Source organism: Lygodium microphyllum, chromosome 16 (genome assembly GCF_053477565.2).
Source record: "Lygodium microphyllum isolate KBCC chromosome 16, Lygodium_microphyllum_v1.1.10, whole genome shotgun sequence".
Lineage (NCBI taxonomy): Eukaryota > Viridiplantae > Streptophyta > Polypodiopsida > Schizaeales > Lygodiaceae > Lygodium > Lygodium microphyllum.
The window spans coordinates 90,054,146-90,077,676 of record NC_141150.1 but is presented as its reverse complement, the minus strand read 5'-3'; the positions used below and the strand labels follow the sequence as shown (position 1 = coordinate 90,077,676).

The 23,531-nt window shown below is 43.3% G+C and overlaps 1 protein-coding gene across 1 annotated transcript in view; it reads right to left on the bottom strand.

The window, feature by feature from the left end:
* Positions 1-23,531, bottom strand: part of LOC148023101 (uncharacterized) — a 294,011-nt gene that overhangs the window by 78,056 nt on the left and 192,424 nt on the right. The window contains exons 11-14 of the mRNA XM_087696076.1: positions 18,514-18,637; positions 16,175-16,515; positions 15,936-16,073; positions 11,828-12,010 (exon numbers count right to left, since the gene is read on the bottom strand). Of these exons, the coding sequence (XP_087552202.1) occupies positions 11,828-12,010; positions 15,936-16,073; positions 16,175-16,515; positions 18,514-18,637 (786 nt within the window). The remainder of the gene's footprint in view (positions 1-11,827; positions 12,011-15,935; positions 16,074-16,174; positions 16,516-18,513; positions 18,638-23,531) is intronic.

Sequence of the window (23,531 nt, the reverse complement as noted above, 5' to 3'; positions counted from 1 at the left end):
TGGATTCTAGCGCCACTAATTGGGTGGAAGTACGTGCAAAAAAAGGCAACAGGGTGGTTGCGGCCATGGAGAACAATGTGCCTACTACATCACCAGATTCCATGCGTACATACATGCGCAGGAAGGAAATGCAGTCTTCTGAGCGCTCGGCGCCTGCTATGGTTTCCTCTGCCCCCCTTCATCAGCCCGCCAGGAAAATGTCTTCGGATCGTTCAAAGGGTCCCTCTGCTAAGCTGGCTTTTGATACCAGAGGTAATGTCATTACCCCGTGGGACCGTCGTTATCCCCGTTCAATCCCAAAGCCAGCAGATATGCCGTCTACTTCCAAATCTGGCCCGTAGAACTCTTTTGCAGTGTTGGCAGATTTCTTGGACGAGGGAGTCCTGGACATTCTTGCTGACAAAGTCAAATCGAGGCAAGCAGTGTCTCGTTCCTGATTTTGTTTTGAGTATACATGAAAATCGCCACGTGGAATGTGCGTGGAATTTGCTCTCGGCACAAGCAACATGCTATGTGGACGGTGTTGCATGAAAATCAGTGGGATGTTCTGTGCGCTGTTGAGCACAAGAGTCACGATGAAGCCGGAAAAGTGGTAGATTGCCATGGCTTTAGAATGTTTTATGCTGGGTCACAGGCCATGCATTATTCGGGTGTGCTCATGATTGTCCATGACAAATATCAGCCTGTTCTGATTAAAAATGATGTTCATGGCCGTTTTTTGGTGATTGAAATTATATTCGAAGGGGAAATCTTATGGCTACTTGGCCTCTATGCTCCGAATGATTCCTTATCTCGTCGGGCGCTTTGGCAAACTTTGCAGACCTCCTTGTCACTTGGCAGACGGGGCTTCTTCATGGGGGATTTCAATATGTGTGTGGATTCCTCCCAGTCCACATCGGAGCATTCGGTGATGGACACGCCGGAAAGTCGTATGTGGCAGGGATTGGCTCTTGATGTCCTTAAGCAAGATCTCTGGTCCTGGCTACACCCGTCCTCTACAGGGTATACTTTCCATTCTGCCCAGTACGCAACAACATGGTCGAGATTGGATCGTATATATATCATGCAGAATGATGATTTTCTTCCTGAGCTGCTCGAAATAAAAGTATTACAACAATATGCCCTGGTTCGTTCTCTGCTGGTGGACACTCCGGATGATGCGTTTCTGCTCGCACTGGCCATGCGAGTGGCGGATCTTATTAAAGAATTCCAATTGAAATCATATCAGCAGGCCAAACTGCAGCATCTGACAGAGACGTTGCAAGATAATGCATGTCAAACCCATAAGTTCTTTCAAGCTCTTCACGCCTCTCCTGCTCGGGAGAATATGACCAGACTCGAGGATGCAGAAGGTCACCTTATCATGGATCCGCAGACTATTGTGCATATGTGCAGGAATTATTTCCGTGACCTTCTTAGCACCACTTCTCCACCTTCAGATCAAATCACTCAGGCCCGTTCGGATTTTTATGACCTGGTCCGCAATCAGCTACCGCAGGACATGCAAGCTATTATGGAGTCCGATATTTGTGAGGCAGAGGTTATGGACGTCTTGTTACATTTGCCCAAGGATAAAAGCCCGGGTTGGGATGGTCTCACCAATGAGTTCTTTGAAGCTTTTGCTACCCAACTGGCGAAACCATTGCAGGCCTTGTTTCAGCAGGTGTGGCAAACCGGGATCATGCCTTCCTCATGGAAAGAAGGCCTTATTAAACTGCTTCCAAAAGTTCCTTCGCCATCTAGGTTGACACAGCGGCGCCCCATTTCCTTGATGGGTTCAATGTACAAAATCTTTTCCAAAATAATGGCGAATCGGCTTCATAAGCATCTCCCGGCCATTGTGCATCCTCTACAGTATGGTTTCATTAAGGGCCGAAATATTCTGCACAATGTATTGAACGCTCAACTAGCTATTGATTATGCAAGGCATTCTAACCAAGAGGTAGTACTGATTCAACTGGACCTGGAAAAGGCTTTTGACTATCTGGATTGGTCTTTCGTCGCTGAACTTATGTCGGCTATGGGCTTTGGTCCCCGGATGTCTCGTCTAATCTACACCATTAGCGCTGCGGCGTCTTCGCGAGTCATGCTGAACGGAGGTGCTACTGAGCCGTTTCTACTTGCCCGCTCTGTCAGACAAGGATGCCCTTTGAGCCCGATATTCTTTGCCCTCGCGACACATCCAGTTCTTTCCATGTTATCCCATATGGTAGCCTCTTCTCAGTTGGCCGGTCTGTCGCTTCCTTCAGGACAGCACTTCATTAGCCAATCCCTGGCGGATGATACTTTTATGATTTTGCGGGCGGACAAGGACAACCTCAAGCGCGCATTGGATGTTTGGGGCACCTTTGGTCAAGCCTCCGGCCTTCGCATCAATGCACTCAAATCAGCCATTCTCAGCTACACGGAGTCGGATTTGCAGTCGTTGGACTGGCAGGGTCTGGTTGTTCCTCGTGGCTCCATTGTCAGGCACCTTGGGTACCCTTTGGGTGTCGACGTCCCACCAAAGCAGCTTCTGCAATGGATTTCTCAGAAAATGGTGGCTAAGTTTATGTATTGGAAATCTCAAGCCTGGCCCTTCCATATTCGTCTCAAAGTGGCCCAGACAATTATGTTGCCAATGCTGACATATTTTTTGCCATTGTTGCCTTGGACTACTACGACTCTCAATGCTCTCACTCAGTCTATTCGCTTCATGATATGGAAGAAGGACTCATTGCATGCAGGTATTTCCTGGATTTCTTGGTCGCATGCTTGTACCCCTAAACGCATGGGTGGCGGAGCTATTTTAGATGCCCAAACTCACATGCAGGCTCTCCGTTGGTCTCTCTTCCGCACCATGTGCTCGGATAATCACCCATGGGTCGATATAGCCCGTTATTTCCTTGAGAGCCATGGGCTTCAACATGGCAATACCCAAATCCGGACTTCTTGGTGGCATGTTCTTAATGCTGAGTCGAGGTTCTCCAGTTCTTCTTCATCGCTGCTCAATCATTTGGTATGTTCCTGGAAACGGGTCCTTCTAAAGGCTCAGTGGCATCCAGCGGAGGATCGCTTGGCTACGAATTCTTTTCAATTGGAATTATTGGCGGTCTCGCGTTTACTTGCATGGGAAGGCAAAAATGAGCTTAGACCACAATTCAACCGGATGGCTCGTTTGGGCTTGTCTTCGGTCGCGGATGCCACCCTTGCTAGTCGTAATGTGCTTATATCTTTTCGTACAGCCAGGAGACTTTACAGGATTCCGCGGGGATATAGGCCTTTATGGGAACAGCTTTTGCGGATGCTCCAGAGCAGACAACCCTTTCCTGCCCTTGCTTCAGATCATCCCTGGCAGGATTGGGACCTACAAGGCCGGCTGTCTTTAAGCAAAGCTTCTGCTAATCAAGTTTATCATATTCTGATCAAAGATCAACAATGGTTAGTTACCAAAGCCAATGCTTTATGGGGCTTACGAAAATCCCGGTCCTGGTGGAGGGCAACTGTGATGGAGGGCTGGTTGAACAAGACCCCCTTCAAATGTAAAGTATTTCTTTGGAGAGTGATGATTGGTGGTCTTCCGCTTGCGTCGGCTCTTTCCAAGCGACGAATCTCCAATGGCAACTGTTTCTTTTGCACCACTGCGGTGGAATCAGCCCGCCACAGATTTATTTCTTGCCCTGTCGCAAAAAAAGTCTGGTTCTTTTTGTCGGCTATTTGGCAAGGAGCGGTTGGATTCACCCTGCGCCCCTTTGATTGGGTTTTCGGGCAGCCCAAATACCCCACTCCTGCACAGCCACATATGAAACTCATGTATCATTTTCTTCGATATTGGGGCTGTTGGCATAACTGGACCATTAGGAATGCTTTTCTTTTTGACTCCGCCTATAATGTTCAGCGACATATTGCGAGGCTTAAGGGCCTTTTGTATTGGCAGTTGGATCTTCTCCGGCATTCTGATTTGCTCTCTAGGGAAGACTTCCGTCCCTGGCTTATGGCAATTTCATCTGCCCCCTTGCCATAACTTTGTAACTTGTAGCACTTAGCCCCTCTTCACATGATGGCCTGGATTGGCGTCATGTATCTTGTAATCAAGTTATCTTGTACTTTTTTCCGTAATTAATACAATTACCTTTTACGAAAAAAAAAAGAGAGCGACCTGCTGCGACTCTCGTACTGCACCAACCTGATCATAACCTTGCCGTTACCTTCTAGCACAGTTTGCATCAGACACGCTCCCCCTGACCAACAGTCGTGTGTACCTGCATTGTGCCGTGGTGCGTAACACCTTCTGTCACCAGTGCAGGGTCTGTTCTGCCTTGCTCGAGCCCTGCCCTCGCCCACCTATGAATGGCTGCCGCTGGAACTTTCTTGCGAACTGGCAGTCTCGCCCTGACACCCTGCTGTGCTATCTTGCCCCAACACTCTGCTTTGCACTAACCATCGCTGCGCCAATCTTCCTTAGCCCATCTGCCCTGGGAGCTTACCTGTGTTCCTATGACTGTTGACAGGCTTGAAGGTCGTCTTAGTTGCGGATCGTGGCTTTGCATCTAACTTGCACAAGGTCTGTTCGTGGTATCCTGCTTTGCTTTCGGGCAGATTGTGGTAGCAGAGAGAGAGAGAGCGCCCTACAAATAGCTTCAGATCTCTTGTTTTTTTAAAGTGGTGATACAACATGGCTGGTCTGGATATGGCCTTTATTGACCAAATGGTGGTAGCCCTTGGTCCGGATTCTGAAACAGAGGAACCAGAGGATATGGTTCCTTGCACAGAGGAGATGCCACCTAGTCTTGACTTCCAACCTGCGGGCAAACACACCAAGCATACTTTAGAAGATACAATGGATCATCAGGAACATTCTTATGCTCAGGTTGCTTTTGATTTAGGATGTTGACTGGGAGCATTTGTTGGAGTTTGCCAACACTCTGCTTGGTGATTATGTTCAACATAATCATGAAGCGTTTTCTGCCTCTGAAACTGAAGATGTTCTGGACGCCACTGTGGACCCGAAAAATATTTTGCGCTCATTCTCAGTGTTTTATGAACGTGTTGTTATACTCTTCTTCACTGGTAGGATCCCAGTGCTTTCCTATATTCGCCAGTGGCTACAAAGTCTACTACAAGGGGAGTGTGTTGAAGAGATTTTTGTTGGGCCTCGAGGCTTTTATGAGGTGCTGTTGAAATCCGAAAAGCATCGTGCCGATCTGCTGACTAAACTGCCATTGTTCTTTGATCGCCGTTTGGTCCATGTTATGCCATGGCGCCTAATGGCAGATTTTCAGCGCTTGCTTCAACGCGAATGCCCGGTGTGGGTTGAAGTGGCCGGCTGTCTATTGGCCATTGTTAAAGGATGCCATGGCCATTGTGGGCACTGTTTTGGTTCCTCCGAGCCTAAGGGCCATGAATCGTAACCATTTGTGTATGTTATGGGACACTGCTCGGAAAAGGCCTGCTTGGTTACGTCTTGATTGCTCTGGCATGCATCATTTGTACTTTCGTTTGAAACGGGGTAACTTTGCAGGGCATTGTTTTTCGTGTGGAAAATTGGGGCATTTTATGGCCGAGTGCCCATCGAAGCAACCGACTTCAGATGCTGAGCATGTTTTGCCTCCCATGGAAGATATGGTGCTTGATGCTCCATCGCAGGATGCAACCCAGCCACGTAAAGTTTTGGATAAAGGTTAACAACATGTTTCGGGCTTGGATTCCCGTGACAATGAATGGGTAGATGTACGTGCCAAAAAAGATAAAAGGTTTGATGCTGGCATGGCGTATACTGTGCCTAATGCTTCACAAGATTCCTTGCGTACTTATATGCGTAGGAAAGACATGTTTTCTTCAGAGCACACTAATGCTATGGTTTCTTCTGCTCCTCGCAATCAGCCCACTAGGAAAGTATATACAGACGGTCCGAAGGGCCCACTTGCTAAGTTGGCTTTTGATGCTAGAGGTAACGTGATTACCCCATGGGATCGTTGTTATCCCCGTTCCATCCCCAAGACAGTGGATACACCGTCTACCTCTAAATCTGGCCGTTAGAACTCTTTTGCCGTGTTAGCTGATTTTTTGGATGAGGGAGTCCTTGACATTCTAGCAGAAAAGGTTAAATCGAGGCAAGCTTTGCCTCATTCCTGATTTTCTTTTTTGAATACACATGAAGATAGCCACGTGGAATGTGCAAGGCATTTGTTCTCGCAATAAGCAACATGCCATGTGGAGTGTATTGCATGAGAATCAGTGGGATGTCTTGTGTGCTGTTGAGCACAAGAGTCACGGTGAAGCAGGAAAAGTTGTGGATTGCCATGGGTTTCGCTTGTTTTATGCAGGGACACATGCCATGCATTATTTTGGTGTGCTTATGATTGTACATGAGAAATATCAGCCTGTTCTTATTAAAAATGATGTACATGGTCGTTTTGTGGTGATTGAAGTTTTATTTGAAGGAGAGATCTTATGGTTACTTGGGATCTATGCTCCAAATGACGCTTTATCCCGCCCGGATCTTTGGAATACTTTGCAGACCTCCTTGTCACTTGGCAGACGGGGTTTTTTGATGGGGGATTTTAATATGTGTGTTGATTCTTCACAGTCCACATCAGAGCATTCGGTGATGAACGCTCTGGAAAGTCGTGTGTGGAATGCGTTTGTTCTTGCCGTGCTTAAGCAAGATCTCTGGTCATGGCTACACTCTTCTTCTACAGGGTTTACTTTTCATTCTGCGTAGTATACAACTACATGGTCGCGGTTGGACTGCATGTACATCATGCAGGATTATGCTTTTCTTCCTGAGATGCTGGAAATGAAAGTGTTGCAGCAATATGCCTTGTCGGATCATTTTCCTCTACAGCTTGAGATGCTTGTACAACCCATTGCACCTTTTAAGCAATTTGTGGATAGACTCCCTTTGCGTTTCAACTGGTCTTATTTGAAGCATTCAATATTTCACAGTTATATGCAGCAATTGATTGATACATTTTTATTGGACTTCTCCTCTAAGGGCAATGCTTCTTTTGAACGATTGCTCTCTAATGTGCAGCGGGTTGTTCAACAGTATGGGATTCTTTTGAACGATTGCTCTCTAATCCTTGGCTGATGACAGCTTTATGATTTTGCGTGCGGACAAGGATAATCTTCGCAAAGCATTAGATGTTTGGACTCTCTTTGGTCATGCTTCTGGTCTTCATATCAATGCTTTGAAATCAGCCATTCTCAGTTGCATGGAGTCAAATTTGCAATCATTGGACTGGCAGGGAATGGTTGTTCCCCGTGGTTCCATTGTCAGGCATCTTGGGTACCCTTTGGGTGTTGATGTTCGGCCAAAGCAACTACTAGAGTGGATTTCACAGAAACTGGTAGCTAAGTTTCTGTATTGGAAGTCACAGGCTTGGCCCTTCCATGTTCGCCTCAAAGTGGCTCAGACAATTTTGTTGCCAATGCTCACATATTTCTTGCCATTGCTACCTTGGACTACTACTACATTGAATGCTCTTACTCAGTATATTCGTTTCATGTTATGGAAGGAGGACTCCTTGCATGCAGGCATTTCATGGATTTCTTGGTCGCATGCATGTACCCCCAAACACATGGGTGGTGGGGCTATTTTGGATGCCAAAACTCATATGCTGGCACTCCGTTGGTCTCTTTTTCGTACCATGTGCTTGGATCATCACCCTTGGGTCTTTATAGCCCGTTATTTTCTTGATGATCACGAGCTTGTGCATGGTAATACCCAAATTCGGAGCTGCTGGTGGCATGTTCTTAATGCAGACTCTAGGTTTTCTAGTCCTTCTTCATCCCTGCTTGCTCATGCAGCAGAGGATCGCTTAGCTACTAACTCTTTTCAACTGGAATTATTGGCAGCCTCGCAATTACTTTCTTGGGAAGGCAAACATGAGCTCATACCAAAATTTAACCGCATGGAGCGTTTGGGCTTGACTTCAGTTGTTGCAAATGCCACCCTTGCCAGTCGCAATGTGTTGATATCGTTTCGTACAACCAAGAGGCTTTTCAGGATCCCTCGTGGATACCGTGATTTATGGGAACAGCTTTTGTTGGTGCTCCAGAGCAGACAACCCTTTCCTGCCCTTTCTTCGGATTGTCCCTAGCAGGACTGGGACCTTGCAGGCTGGCTGAATTTGGAAAAGGCCTCAGCTAACCAGGTGTATCATCTTCTGATTAAAGATCATCAATGGGTGGTTACTAAAGCTAATACTGTATGGGGATTGCGTGAATCTCAGTCATGGTGGAAGGTAACTGTGATGGAGGGCTGGTTGAACAAGACACCTTTCAAATGCAAGGTCTTTCTTTGGAGGGTGATGATTGGTGGTCTTCCTCTTGCTTCAGGCCTTTCCAAGCATCGAATCTCCAACAGCAATTGTTTCTTTTGCACCACCAGTGTGGAATCGGCCCGTCATCGATTTATTTCTTGCTCTCTCGCTAAGAAAATCTGGTCACTCTTGTCAGCGGTTTGACGAGCAGTGGTTGGTTTCTCGCTAAGCCCTTTTTATTGGGTTTTTGTGCGGCCCAAATACCCCACACCGGCACAGTCGCATATGAAGATCTTGTTTCACTTTCTTAGTTACTGGGGCTGTTGGCACAATTGGACCATTCGGAATGCTTTTCTTTTTGATTGAGCCTCTAATGTTTAGGGACATATTGCTAGGCTTAAAGGTCTCTTGCATTGGCAGATAGATCTCATTCGGCACTCTGACTTACTCCCTTGGGAGGACTTACTTCCCTGGCATATGGCAATTTGCTCTGTGTCTTTGCCATGACTTTTGTAACTCTTTTGTCGTTTAGTACTTTATAAATATAACATCCATTACGAAAAAAAAGACAGAGAGAAAGAGACGCGACTGAGTGATGGTGTGAGCCTCTCCATGGACCTGCAAGCCTGTGACTTATTGTACCCTTGTGTACTAAAGCCTATCGCGATGTTGCTCTACATCCTGATGCTGCCTTGAACTTGCTTGCCACAGGCCACCAACTATCGTGCTGTGCCTGTCTACAATCTTTCCCTACATGCCTATATACCCTGTCCACCATCCTTGTCCTATACTGACTACCTTGCTACCTAAGATGCTCTAGGCTTGCCCTAAAGGCCTCTTCGCCTGCTTGTCTATGGGGCCTATGCTGCATAGAGCAATGCAAGAACATCCTTTGAAGAGCATGCCATATTGATAGTGTCCTGTGTACTGAAGCCTATGGCCATGTTGCCCTGCATCCTAATGCCACCTTGAACTTGCTTGCCACACCACCAACTATTGTGCTATGCCTTTCTACAATCTTTCCCTACATGCCTATACTCCCTGTCCACCGTCCCTGTCTTGTACTAACTCCCTTGCTACCTGAGACACTCTAGGCTTGCCCTGAAGGCCTCTTTGCCTGCTTGCCTATGGGGCCTATGCTGCATAGAGCAATGCAAAAACATCCTTTGAAGAGCATGCCATATTGACAGTGTCTGCTTCTTGATGGCAGGCCAGGATACGTAGAATATGCCGAATATGGAATAGGTTGTTGCTACTCTGACTCTAGCTATGGAAGTGGAAGAAGATATTGAAGATGCGGACATGGTCCCATGTACTGCTGAGCTGGCTTCATCCCCCCCACTGTCCAGCCATCAGTCAAAATGCAGCAAGCACCTCCATGATGGATTTTCTGCCCCTAAGGCCCCGATCTGGGTGATTCTCCGCTTCGCTCATATGCTCAAGTGGCCTCTGCTTCACAAAATTTGCAAGAACTGAACTAGGATCAGCTGCGGGAGTCTACAAATTCTCTTCTAGAGGAATATATCAAGCACAACCATCAAGCTATTCCAAGCCACAGGGAGGAAGAGATCCCAGAGCTACATGTGCATACTCAGGAGGTTCTTCACTCCTTTTCAGCTTTCTGTGAGCACAACGTTATTCTTTCCTTCACCGGTTGGATTCCTATGCTTGCTAGGATCTGTCAATGGCTGAGATCTATCCTTCAAATCGACTATGTGGAAGAGATCTTCACTTGTCAACATGGTTTCTATGAGGTTGTACTTCTCTCCCCTTTGGGACAGGATCTTCTTCTCAGTAAGCAGCCCCTTTTTTGTGATAAACAGTTAGTGCACATCGTCTCCTAGTGCCCAATGGCCAATTTCCAATCCCTGCTTAAGCAGGTATGTCCAGTATGGGTCCAAGTGGAGAGTTGCCTGACAATTTACTGGACCTTCTAAGGGATGCAATAGCTACAGTAGGTCATGTGTTGGTGCCCCCAAGTCTCAAGGCAGCCAATCGTAATCGTCTATGTATGCTGTGGAACACATCAAAAAAGAGGCGTAACCGGTTACACCTCAACTGTACTGGCATGTGGTCTCTTTGGTTTAGGCTCAAGTGGGGCACTTTTGCAGGTGATTGTTTCTCATGTGGCCAATTGGGTCACTTCATAGCCGAATGCCCCGATCGAAAGAGCCTCCAAGTGGATCAGCCCATGGATATGGACCCAAGCAAAGATCAGAATAAGCCTTCATCTTCTACCCAACAACAAATTGCTCAGCCCGGTCAGTCCAAAGCAGCTAGCTGCTTCATCAGCAATGGAACCACAGGAATGGATAGAAACCTATCACCACAAGGGAAAAGCGAAGGAAACACCAGGGTCTACAATGCCTACTGAGCCTTCTTCTTCATAGGAACCCCTCTGCACTTATTTCTATCATCGAGCCAGTCTTGATATTGCTAAGGATCTAAAGCCATCTAAATAACAGCCGCAGCAGCAGCTGAGCCAGTCATCACCACATGCCCATGACCCTCCAGCTCAGCTAGCCTTTGATGCTGCTGGTCGAGTCATTACTCCTTGGGACCGCAAGTATCCAGATTCTACCTCCCACCGTGAAGATTTTTCCTCCTATTTGTGGGCCGACCATCAGCGTCCCAAACCCTTTGTGGTTTTGGGTGACTTCTTTGATGATGGTGTATTGGAGACATTGGCTGCAAAGGGCCAACAAAGATCTCATCACAGTTCTTAATCTTTTGTCTCTCTCTAGTCCCGAGGTGCCTCTCTCATGCTTGTCCTTCCGTGCTTGCTGAATCCCTTGTATCTGGTTCATATATGATGGCCTAGAGTCACTCTGCATTTTGTAATCTTGTTATCTTGTACTTTTTTCGTAATTAATATAATCACCCATTACGAAAAAACAAGAGAGGAAGGAAGCAGTGTGACAATACCTGTGTGCTGACCCTACATGGGCAGGAAGGAGTGCAAACAGATCTGCATGTTAATCTGCAGTCAGGCATCTGGGACTGGTCAGAGTGAAGAGACACTACAGGCTCAGCTTCAGGTGGAGGGAGGTTGTGCCTTGCAGCCTAGTGTAAGAGAGAGTTGGATGGATCTTCTGTGATCAGCCTATGCCTTGGCTGGATTGAATACCACCTTCACTGATCAGGTAGTCAAGGCGCTTGGATGATCAGATTCTGATGAGAAAGAGGAAATGGTACTGTGTTCTGATGTGGAGCCAGCTGTTAAACTCCACAAATATGCTGCAGATGAACTCATGGCGGGTCCTGAGGGCCCTACCCCTGTGGAGCATAAAAAATTATATCTAGAAAGGTACGGCCCTTTATAGCTGATCTTGAAAATTGTCTAGATACAATGAAAGCATAAAAAGTGATATTTTCTGTTCCTATATATATATTAGGCGTGCACTTGCAGTTGGAATATCATATTTTTCAGAAAACCACAAGGGACTCTCAATACTTGAGACTGGGTTTTATTTGCAGTTGGAATGACTGAGTTTTACTGGAAAATGAAGAAAGTGAAAATTTTCCGATTCTCAATACTTGAGACTGGGAGAAGGCAGAGAATAAAAATGACCACCACTCACTTTTAATTTTTTTACTGCGAAAATTGTGTAGCTTCTGTAGTCATTCACTTGGCAAATTTGGTTGCCAGACAAATCAAGCACCATCAACTTGGGTAAGCTACGAATATGAGAAATTTCGCTTATGTCACACAAATGATTGTGTGCAGCATAAAGTTCCATTAAGCACAATAAACTGTCAAGTCCCTGCAAAAAAGTAAACATAAGCACACATCAATCAGCAGCACACTGAAGTAAAATCACCATTTCATGATAGAAAGAACAGATGCAAAACTGGGAACTGGCTAAGTAGAGAGCCTCCCAATTCTCATGCTCCCTACAATATTGTGAAACTCAGATCCTATTTCTATCGATCCTCTGAAGTCTCCAAATTGTTGATTCACATCCAAAAACCCAGAAGTCCAGGCAGCTTGGTGCAGGCATTGGGGAGCACAAGAAGGGTAGTGCCTTGCAGCCAAGAGGTTGATGCTACTTTCCTAAAGCAGTGGCTTGCCCCTCTCCACAAGCTACCTCTGAAACTGGGTAGCAGTTGGGCAGCCTTGTTTTCTTTGTTGGGTGTCCCTGTACATTTGGCAGGTTAGTTCTTTAATGACACCCTAGACACATTCTTCAAGATACGGAAGGGTGGCAAGCTGGTGTTAAAATGGGATTCCCAGATCTCCCCTGGAAGAGGCTTTGTTATTGGGATGAGGGGGAAGTCCCCTGGTGTTGGACCCACGCATTGCTTGGCAAGACATGCATATGGATGTGGCAAGATCAAGCCTTGGATGAATTGGATGGAACCAAGGAGAGTGTTATTGGCAAGCCTTGCTAATCTCTCAAGTCTCAATGAGTTTCTTCTCCTAAACAACACGTATTGGAAGAGACATTCTAATTCTAGATGCTTAGCATGTCTCAGGTCTCCTCTCTGCTCTTTCAGCTCCTCTTCATCTCTGGACAGCTCAGGATTTGTGTATGACTCCATTTTCAACTTCATCTACACTCCCTATCCCTTGTCTACCATACCCAGACAGGACCTGCTGTGATTGAAGCTTTCATATCTCCCAAATCAGAGCATATCTCCTCAAGGTTTCTTCTGTGGATTTGTTCCTTGAGTTGAGGGCAAACTTCCCATCACCTCAGAGCTCAACATTGCTTACCACATAGCTCAACATTGTCATTTTTCCCAATCTCTGCTCTGTGTGCCTGCCATGGCCAGGATGACCCAGCCAACTTTGAGCACCTAAATCTCCATCTATAAGCCATAACTCAACAAGATTTCTTCTAGGGGATTCTTTCGTAGACCAGGGCACAACTCTCCATCAAATCAGAGCTCCACATTAGCTGCTCATTGCCTCAGCATTCCTAAAATTATGTCACGCTGTCTGAAACAGGTGCAGTCCTGTCTGGGCCGATTTCTCTCCTAGCACGCGTAGCGATTTGACCAAGAATCATAAGGCTTTGGAAGCCCATGAGATAAGCTTTCTATCCATAAAAAAGATTTTGAAAATGATCAAGTATACACTGCACACAGAGTGAAAAACAAGGCTGCCCCCAGAAACCCTAATGCAGACTCCATAGCCAAAACTCAAAAGCTTCATCTCTCCTTCATTTTCTCACTCCTCTTGGTACACTAAAGTTACTGCCATTCTGATTTGAAGATTCCAACAAGGATTGCTCATCAAGGAGGGAAATTTGTGAAGACTTTGGAAGATTTGGAGACAACATCAACACCAAGTTCTTCATTGCTACAGTCTCGAGCTCATTTTCCACTACATTCTCTTAGCTCAATCTTTGCCACTCAAAGATCTGCTGCAACACTCAAGCCTCTACCATTCAGATTTGAAGGTTTAGCAAGCTCAACTTCAAGAGAAGATTTGGATTTGGAAGGATAGAAGCCCTCAAGTTCAACAAGAGTACAAGCAACAATCATCATAGTATCTCTTGGTATTCCATACAGGGTGGGTCTTGATACTACATTGCACTTGTGTTTCTTGACACAAATTCTTTCAATTCTTTTGCTGCAAAATCAGAGATTTGAGGCTGATTCTCATTAATGAGAATGTGGAGCATGAAGGTTTTTCTCATAAAGAGAGATGCAATCTTTACTCACCAGTATTACATAGAAGATGTTTCTGAAGTTGGCTACACTCAAGTATAATTGATGTTTCCATTTGAAGATTTTGAAGACATTTCAGCTACCCTGGTCATCATGCAAATCTCAAAAATGGTGATATCTTTGCTTGAGGGGGACATGAAGATTAATGCAAGAAAAGTTAATGAAGACCATAATGAAGAAAAAGACCAAACAGACGAGAAAGAAAAAGACCAAGAAAAAGAAGACCATGAAGACAAAAAGAGCATCAAAGAAAGCAAAATGGACTATGTCAAAGAAGTGGACAAAGAAACGAAGATCTACTATGCCTACCATGACATATCTAATGAAGAAAATCACAAGGGCTTGTCGGTCCTTGTCTCTACTTTTCATTAGAACTTTGTATTGAATGTACTTGCCATTAATGCTCCTAACATATGTATTGTAAAACTCCTCATGTAAGCCTATGCATAACAGCCTCTACACACTTAGTGAGGCCTTGTAACAGCCCCTAGATGTTAGCCATGTTTTTTGGTACCCACACTTAGCCTTTTCTGCGATAGCCTTTGGTGTTTTACCATGTTTGTGGCATACCCACACTTAGCAAGGTTCTACTCGTGATAGCCTTTGTACACTTAGTGCCTTTCTCACGGTTGTAATTGAGGAGGGGTGTTGAGAAATATGCAATCACACCCATGTGATAGCCTCTTTGTATGGAGCAATAGGGCAAGACACAAGCACTTTGCTAGAAAGGATACCTGAAATACAGGATGCCTGAATCCCATAAGCACAGTGGAGAAAAAGGGAACCACCATGAGCCTATCACATGATGTACCTTCTTATCATTCAATGATGGAATACTATTGTAGTTTTTCCTTTTAGTCATAGTTTGTGTCACACTCAAGATTGTGTTTATGAGTCCAACCTTCCATCTTGGAACCTAATTCACTTGAGTAACAGTTGGTCTCTCCAGTCTATGTCATCATGAACATTGTTTTTGTGTTCCATCCGCCATAGCCATGCTCTAGATCCACACATTTTCAACACACATGTTGTGACACTTATCATTGCATAGCATCACCAACCCTTGTAGACACCCCTTTTTGGAAGAGCATGTGGAACAGCTGGCGATGAGGAAGGTATCCTTTTTCTAGTGGTTGGTTGCCCATGAGAACTCATTTGGAGATGGATATGCAAGATTCGTTGATGCATGAACTTGATTAAGCCTAGGGTGGAGGGGGGCATTTATTAGCAATTAGCTAGTCAGGTTACTCTATGAGGCTGAGGTGCAAGACACAATCTTCATCAGTGAGGCCGGTGCTTGCCAATGCATTGGTCTAGAGGCCTTGCATTGCCAAAAATTCTGAGCCCTTGGCATAACAATCAGAAGTTTGGAGCTCATTGGAAGCCTAACAAGGCAGCATATCTTGAAGGCTTGCTGTCAAATGATCTTCGGTGGGCACATGTCCCTCCATGTCTGCCACTATGCGAAGCTCTGGTCTCCCATTATTCACTCACATTGTAGATGAAGCACCTAGAGGAGATTCTCATGACACACATGAGCTTAGAAAGATATTTATTCATACCCAGTTTTCAATCACTTAACAAAGATTTTCACATGGTCCCAAGAAAATATCATACAAATAACAATATCAATAGGATTGTTCCATTAGTTAATCAATTTTTTAATCAAATCAGTTAAACACATATTTCCTTCCTATGAGGCCACAACTACTTGAGTTAAGGGGATTCTTGTTGCTGCTAGTTGGTTTCTTCAGCATGACTTCTGAATGTTATTTAAGGATATTTGGTTCTCTTGGGGTTACCTTGACAGTAGTAACTGAGAATTCAAAACTAAACATTTAATGTACAACAAGACTCCCTTAAGATGTCTAAAGGAAAGTGTTTTAAAGGAGCTTCATTGATGAAGGTGACCATTATTATCGTAATAAGAACATATGATGTGATCAGCAAAAGAAATTTGAAACATCAACTTCCAAAGCTCTGAACTTGTTATTAGACAATATATTAATACACCTTCAAAGATTCAATCTTGTTTCTCTCAATTGAAAGCTGGGTCAGTCCATTAAAACCACCCAGCTGCATACATGATATTAGTAAATTTCTTCCAAGATCCAACTTCCAGAGTGCATCTAGCTGCATTGAAGCATTAACCTGATTCAATCAAAGCATCAATCAGTGATTCATGAGAAGAAATGGATGGGGTTCTGAACAAAAGAAGAGTGTTCAACAAAGCTAGAAATGAAAAATCTCACCTCACATATGTCATTATCTTCTAGAATCAACTCCTCTAAAAGAGAGCAGTTCTCTAGTCCCTCTACAACAGAGATCTCATTTCCAGAAAGCACAAGTCTACGAAGACTGGGAAGATTATCAAACCAGCACATGGTTTTCAAATGCTGATGCTCTAAATGTACCTCCTCAACTTCATTATAAAGATCTCCAACAATTTTCAAGCTTTCAATGCATGGATTCTCGAGTAATTTAATCTTTTCCCCAGACGACTTCTGTTTAGTTCCCTTGTAACACGGATCACCATCCTCAGAAGGTATGTTACAACTATCTACTTTTTCATCCTTGTCTTGCAATTGTGCTTCTGTTCAGAAACACAAACACAGCAATAATGCTCATGGGTTTAAAAAACTTCCTGACATCAAATGACATATTAGAAAATCTAATACAAAGACTGAGGGAAAGAAAATCTAAAAATACAAGAACTGAGCAAACAGCCAATCAGGCAGTCTGTAATGCCCAACCATATGTGACTTTAATGGAGGGTGTCAAAATCCCAAGTATAAGAAAGGCAATTCTCCTAATCGTTGCTCAGAGTCACCCCATAGTCTCTCCCATCTGCTGCAAAGAGCACAATAAACTCAATCCAAATACTGGAGAGTCTCTAGAGTATGTATGTCCTACGAATCTATGCCCATGACAACATCCTATAATCAAATGAACGAAGCAGTAATACTAGCAATCATCTCTCATGGGTAATTTATTTCCAGATCTGCTGTCGTAGGCTATAGCAAATGAATTTCCATTTTTCATCAGATTCTGTACATTTCTCTTTGGGGCATAAAGAATGAGTCATAAACGTACTGTTGCGGCAAGAGAACAGTGAAGCATCAAAAAGTCCAAGTCTATGCAATGTTCCTACTCTATCAACTTATCCTTTATGAAAACAAGGAATGGGGGGAAATGGCAGACATAGTTGTCTTATTCATCTACCAAGTGTTCAAGAATCAGGCAACTCTTTTGTCTACGATACATTGGAAAGCTGGGTCCTTATATAGAGTAAATTATATGTGACATTTTTGCTCCAAATCTCATTTTGAGACATGAAAACCTAGTGTATAGTGCCAAAAGCTTCTACTATCTCCCGCATTGAGAGAACATCTTGACTGGTGCATTTAGCCACTCATATGCATGCAATTTACATCTATACCTCCATCTATATAAAATATGTGCACCACATAGAATATATGCACAAATGCATCAATGTATGCACACATGCATATATGTACACACAGTTGAAAGAGAAATTTTCAAATCACTAGAATCATTCAATGAATTTACATAGTACTGTTCGGTGTATGGAATGATCAAGGTATTCAGGAAGCATGTATAATAAACGGGAGGCATTTCTGACCAGTTGGGACTCATGCACCTGTTGTCATCCTTTTTCTCACATGATTTGGCAGTGTACTCTTCTTGATTTCACTAGGCCTATTTTACAGGACTTTCTCCCTTGAGTGCAGACAGCCTGTAAAAAGAAACTTTTTGACTCCTATGCTTAATTTCCCTTCATGTATTCGGGTTTTCTACTGTGTATTTACTTTGAAGATGATTATCTTGAGGTGCCCAAGGAGAAAATACATAGGATGGGGACCCGTGCCAAAGAGGAGAAAAAGGGGTCCACAGCAGGAGTGTGGGGTGTGGAGTTTTGTAAGTTTTTGAGCTCAAGAGCTCATCGTTATGCAGCAACTTTGGGGATGTGATAATGTTTTAAAAATCATGTGGACTACAATGGTATGAAAAAGCTAGAGAAAAGTGATTTTTGCAAAAACTAAATTACTAATCAGGTAGGATCTACAATTCCACAAAGGTGATCCCATGATTATTTAGGGGACTCTACACAAGTGTGGAATTTAGGCTTACACTTCTGCACCTTCATAGCTTCAGGTGTAGATGATAATATGAAAAGACATCCCCAACAACTATTCACAAGCAAATGATCATGTGCCTATACACACATTTCAAGATGGTTGCATTTGAATAGGAAAATGTCTTTTGAAGCATCCAAGCATTACAGATCCGTATTTCTATCCATCATTCCTAGGTCACATATCCATATTTCTATCCATCATTCCTAGGTTATAGTTCCAAAAACTCTTAGGAGAATTCCTAGTGTGCGGTATATAATTCTATTGTATTTACTTTAAACAGTTAAGAGGCCTAAACTTACCAGCATGAAGAGCCATGCAGTCTAATTGAGTCAAGAAGAGGAAACATATTGCTATAAATTATTAGGAGAATCCGTGCAAGGTAAATACGTCTAATACATTCTATTTTAAACAGTAAAGAGGCATTTAATTACCAGCATAAAGAGCCATGCAGTCTAGTTGAGTCAAGAAGAGGAAACATCTTGCTATAAACTTTTTGTACTCATTTTCTTCCTCAACAGGGTTTCCACGTAAATTTAATTGTCTCAATTGTGGGACCTGCCATGCAAAAATCATAAATTAGGCCGACATTGTTGTAGCCGCTGAAGCCATCCATGAAACTGTAGAGAGCAGGACCAGCCACATCTTCTAATACTCTATCAATGTAAGGTAAGGGAAAAATATAATTGATTGTGGTCTTGTCTAATTCTCAAAAGTCAACAAAAATTCGGAATTTTCCATTCTTTTTAGGAACAATAACAATAGGTGCAAACTATTCTAAGTTCTCTATGGGGGTGATAATTTTTGCATCAAGCATTTTATCCAATTCTTGCTTGACTTCTAATGCATACTTAGGATTAAGCTTATACGCATGCCCTCGTACCAAACAGATATCACTGTGGAGTGAAATAAAGTGTTGGCCATATTGAGGATGAATGTAACCCATACTCACCGTTCAAGAAAAAGCCCTCTTTATTTCTGTGAGAAGGATCGAAGCTCAGTTGAGAGTGCAATAGACAGTGTGAAGAGTGAAGCACAACACCCAATGCAATTGATTGAAAGAGTATAAACTGAAAGTACAAACTACAACCCTTAAACCTTAGGGTTGTAGGGGGTGTTCACACCCGAACATGATAAGTGCCCGTAAGTGTGTGACATAAGCACATATGAAAGAAGACAATAAGTCTGGGGGAAAAAACCCCTCGTAGTAAAAAGTGCCCTAGTGTCCTACTAATCACCGACACTCCTCTATGAGCATAGGCATGAGTGAAAACCCAAAAACCCCCCCTGGAGTAAAGAGTGATCAAAAGTACAAGGATCATCTGCCACCAAAGGAGATCAAGTTTAAAGCATTGCGAAATGCTTCAAATTTGTCACGAGGAAGAGCTTTGGTGAAGATGTTTGCCACATTACCAGTGGTAGGACAATAGACAAGGCTGATATCACCTTCATGTAGCCTCTCTCTGACAAAGTGATAATGTATCTCAATGTGTTTTGTGCGTGCATGAAACACTAGGTTCTATGCCACTCCAATGGCACTCTGACTGTCAGTGACAAAGGAGTAGGCTCCATAACAGATACATCCAGATCAGCTAGCAAGCGTCTAATCCATACCCATTCAACTGTGGTAGTGAAAGCTACCTTGTATTTAGCTTCACATGACGATGTGGCAACAGTGGATTGTTTCTTGCTAAGCCAAGATATGTAAGATGAGCCAAGAAAGAAACAATTGCCACTAGTGGAGTGACGTGAATCCTAATCACTAGCCCAATTAGAATCACTGTAAGCATGTAACTGTAGTGGTCCCCCCTTGGCATAAGGCAATTCAAGAGATCTAGTACCGTACAAGTAACGAAAGACACGCTTAACAACTTGCCAATGTGACATGTGTGGCTGATGCATATATCTGCTTAGGGCTGAAACTGCAAACTGTATGTCTGGCCTAGTGTTGCATAGGCAAATAAGACATCCAACTACTGGAGCATATGTGTGTATATTAAACAAATCATTGTCATCATGTGATGATAGCTTTATTTAGTCCACAGGTTCCATTGGTGTACAGACTGGCTTGCAATCTTGGAAGCCAAACTTCTCAAGAAGTTTACCAATGTATCTTCACTGTGATAAACCAATACCTCTAGCATCATGTATGAATTGAATGTCCATTAAAAAATGCAAAGACCCCAAGTCTGACATCTCAAAAGTTTGCTGCAAATTTTGTTTAAATGCTGAAATCTGATCAGCATGTGTCCCTGTAAGCAAAATATCATCAACATATAGACAAATGATCAGCATGGATTCCCCCTCTTTACATACATAAAGGGTAGACTCAGATGGGCTGTCTATAAACCCTTGGCTGCGTAAAAAGGCATCAATCTTTGCGTACCAAGCTCTAGGAGCTGGTTTCAAGCCATATAAAGCCTTTTTCAGCTTGCAAACCAAGTGTTCGGATCCCTCAAGTGCAAAACCTATGGGTTGCTATACATATACTTCCTCATAAAGTTCCCCATGTAAAAATGCAGTTTTAATATCTAATTGATGCACAGTCCATCCATAATGGGCAGCAAAAGCAACCATAGACCTGATGGTAGTCATTCGAGAGGTAGGAGCAAATGTCTCCTCATAGCCAATGCCTTTCTTCTGTGCATAGCCTTTAGCTACAAGCCTTGCCTTATATTTGTCAATGGATCCAATTGCATTCCGTTTCAGCTTGTAGACCAATTTTGTTCCAATGGCTTTCTTCCCGAAGGACAAAGACACTAAAACCCATGTTTGATTCTTAATGATAGAATCCAATTCATCTTGCATTGCTGCCATCCAATTCACACTTTGTTGTGCATCCTCAAAACATTCAAGCTCCTCATCAACTGTACTTGTTGCCATAACAAACTCCATGGTATGTGTAGTATCATGCATACAAGCTTGCCTTCTAGTATGACCAGCCATGGGTGCATCCAGACGACTATCTTTCATAGTCTGTAAATACCATCTAGGCATTTTCTTGCCTTGTGGCTATGCATAAGCTCTTGCTGAATTTCAGTTTCAGCACTTTGCTGAATATTCAGATCAGCCAATGGGTGATTTTCTGCATTTTCCAATGGAGCAATTGACTGAACATTGAGTTCACTTGCTGAAACTCTAGCTGAATCACCAAATGTAATGGGCAACAGCCCTTCAATTACATCACGGGCAGCCTAATATGTGTCTAAACCAGCAGGGATAATTTTGATTTCTCATCAAAGAGTACATCCCTACTGACAAACACCTTTTTAGAGACAGGATCATAGAGGATATATATTCCCTCTCTCCGTCCGAACAGAGAGTCTTTATTTTACAGCCACATTGATTCTCAACAAGTGCTACAAAAGCCAAGAATGCATCATACACTTCTGACTTTTTTACCAAAGAATAGACCCAGCAGAATCGAGTAAAGTCATCAACAAAAGTCACAAAATAGCAACGACTTTGTCTGCATAGGCCCACATACATCTAAATGCATTAACTGTAACCTGGTTGTGGCTCTAAAAGCAACATCACGAGGAAACGAAATCGATGCATTTTTCCCAAAATACATCCTTCGCACAAGTGCTCAGGAGGTCTCTTCAGAAGAGGTAATCCATCTAGAATCTATGTACGCTGTAAGAGCATCAAGCTACCAAAGTTCACATGCCCCATCCGAGCATGCCGTAACTCTGCTTGTATCATAGCAGGAGTAAGAATAGATGCCAAGTACACTGATTGATCAACTAAAAGAGCATCCAACTCATATAATCCATGACATAAAGTACTAGTCAAGACCAAAGTCATGTGTTCCTTGTCTCTCACCACGCATCTGCCATCATCAAAGGTGACCTGCAATCCACAACATGCCAAAGAAGAAATAGAGAACATATTCTTCTTTATACCGGGCATAAACAAAGTATCTTGTAGGTGGAGAATAGAGCCATTAATGGCTGTTAGCACAATCTCCCTAATACCTCTAACAAGGTATGATGCATTGTTGGCACATTGTACAGACTTGCCAACTGGAGCTGCATCAACAGAAGAAAATAAATCTCTGCGAGATGTAATGTGCCTAGAAGCACCACTATCAGAAAACCAAGTGTCTGAATCATCAGTAGAGCTAAATACTCGATCAACCCAAGAAGAGTCATAACTTCATGTATAAAAGTAATAGTCCCTGTCTGCAACAAAGGATGCTGACTCAGTAGCAGTGGAAGGAGCATCAGAAACAAACATCCCTGACTCCTTTTCTATACATCTGAATAGTACTCATCGACATTCATAAGTTGCTCACACAAGTCTTGAATTTTATTCAAGTCATCTTGCATAGAATCACCCTCATCCATCTTCAATGTCTCAAGCTCTTTCTTTAAGAAAGAGATGCGGGTCTCATTTTTACCAACAGTCATTTGCTCCAAAGTTAGCCAAGCTTCTTGTGAAGAAGCTGTAGAACAAATGAAAGGGATGATGGACCGCTGAACTGCCAATGCAATCAACGACAAAGCCTGTGCATCTTGTGTGTCCCATGTTTTTTGAGCTATTGATATTTGGGGAAGTGACTGAAGTGGAGCAGGCTAAACAAGTTGAGGTGCTCGTTGTCCACGTCCTCTTGGAGGAGGAGTAGCAAGAGCCACAACTCCGGGTCTAACTTCTTCTCCATTGACATAGTCCCAAAGATTTTTCGCAACAAGCACATTCTCCATCATGAAGGACCAAAGTGAGTAATTGTTACCATCCAATCTATCCTAAATCTTTTCGCGAAGGCTCTTTCTCGACCAAAGTTTCAAGCTTTTTGACAAGCCTTGAACTTGATTCCATTTGTTCCATGATCTATCATACTTTGTACTATCATAGATTGCTATATCCACTTGGATGAGCTTTTGCAACCATGACCTTATATTTCTTTTTATTTTCTAGGATTTGTCACTTTTCCTAGATCAATCCACTCATTTCATGGAGGGCAATATGTAGGCCATCTCGTGGGCTACGCATTGATGCCCTTTGATTCATGATTCGAGCTCCCTAGGCATTTAAACTATCATTAAATGCAAATGTTGCCCCCTAGTGTCCTAGGCACTAAGTGATACTAGCGTTAAGGTTTATTTTAGCATTTCCTATGATGGTTAAGTTGTTAAGGTTTTATTTTTATTATTTTATGACACTCCATGCCTCATTAGCATGCAAGCATGGCATTGTTCGATGTGATTTCCTTGAGCATTGTACTCTCACATTAATACATTGCTTCTCATTCGTGTGATCAAGTATCATTGTGCATTGATTAATTCTTTCATTCTCATTCATTTTTCATTAAATTAATCACACAATTGCTTCACACCTGGGCCAACACTTAGAACACAGCTGTTAGAAGCAGATTTGTGGACTCCAACAAGTTGTGCGCAGCCTGATGAACTCAGGTAGCATGGGGAAGTTTTCAACTATAGAGAGGGTT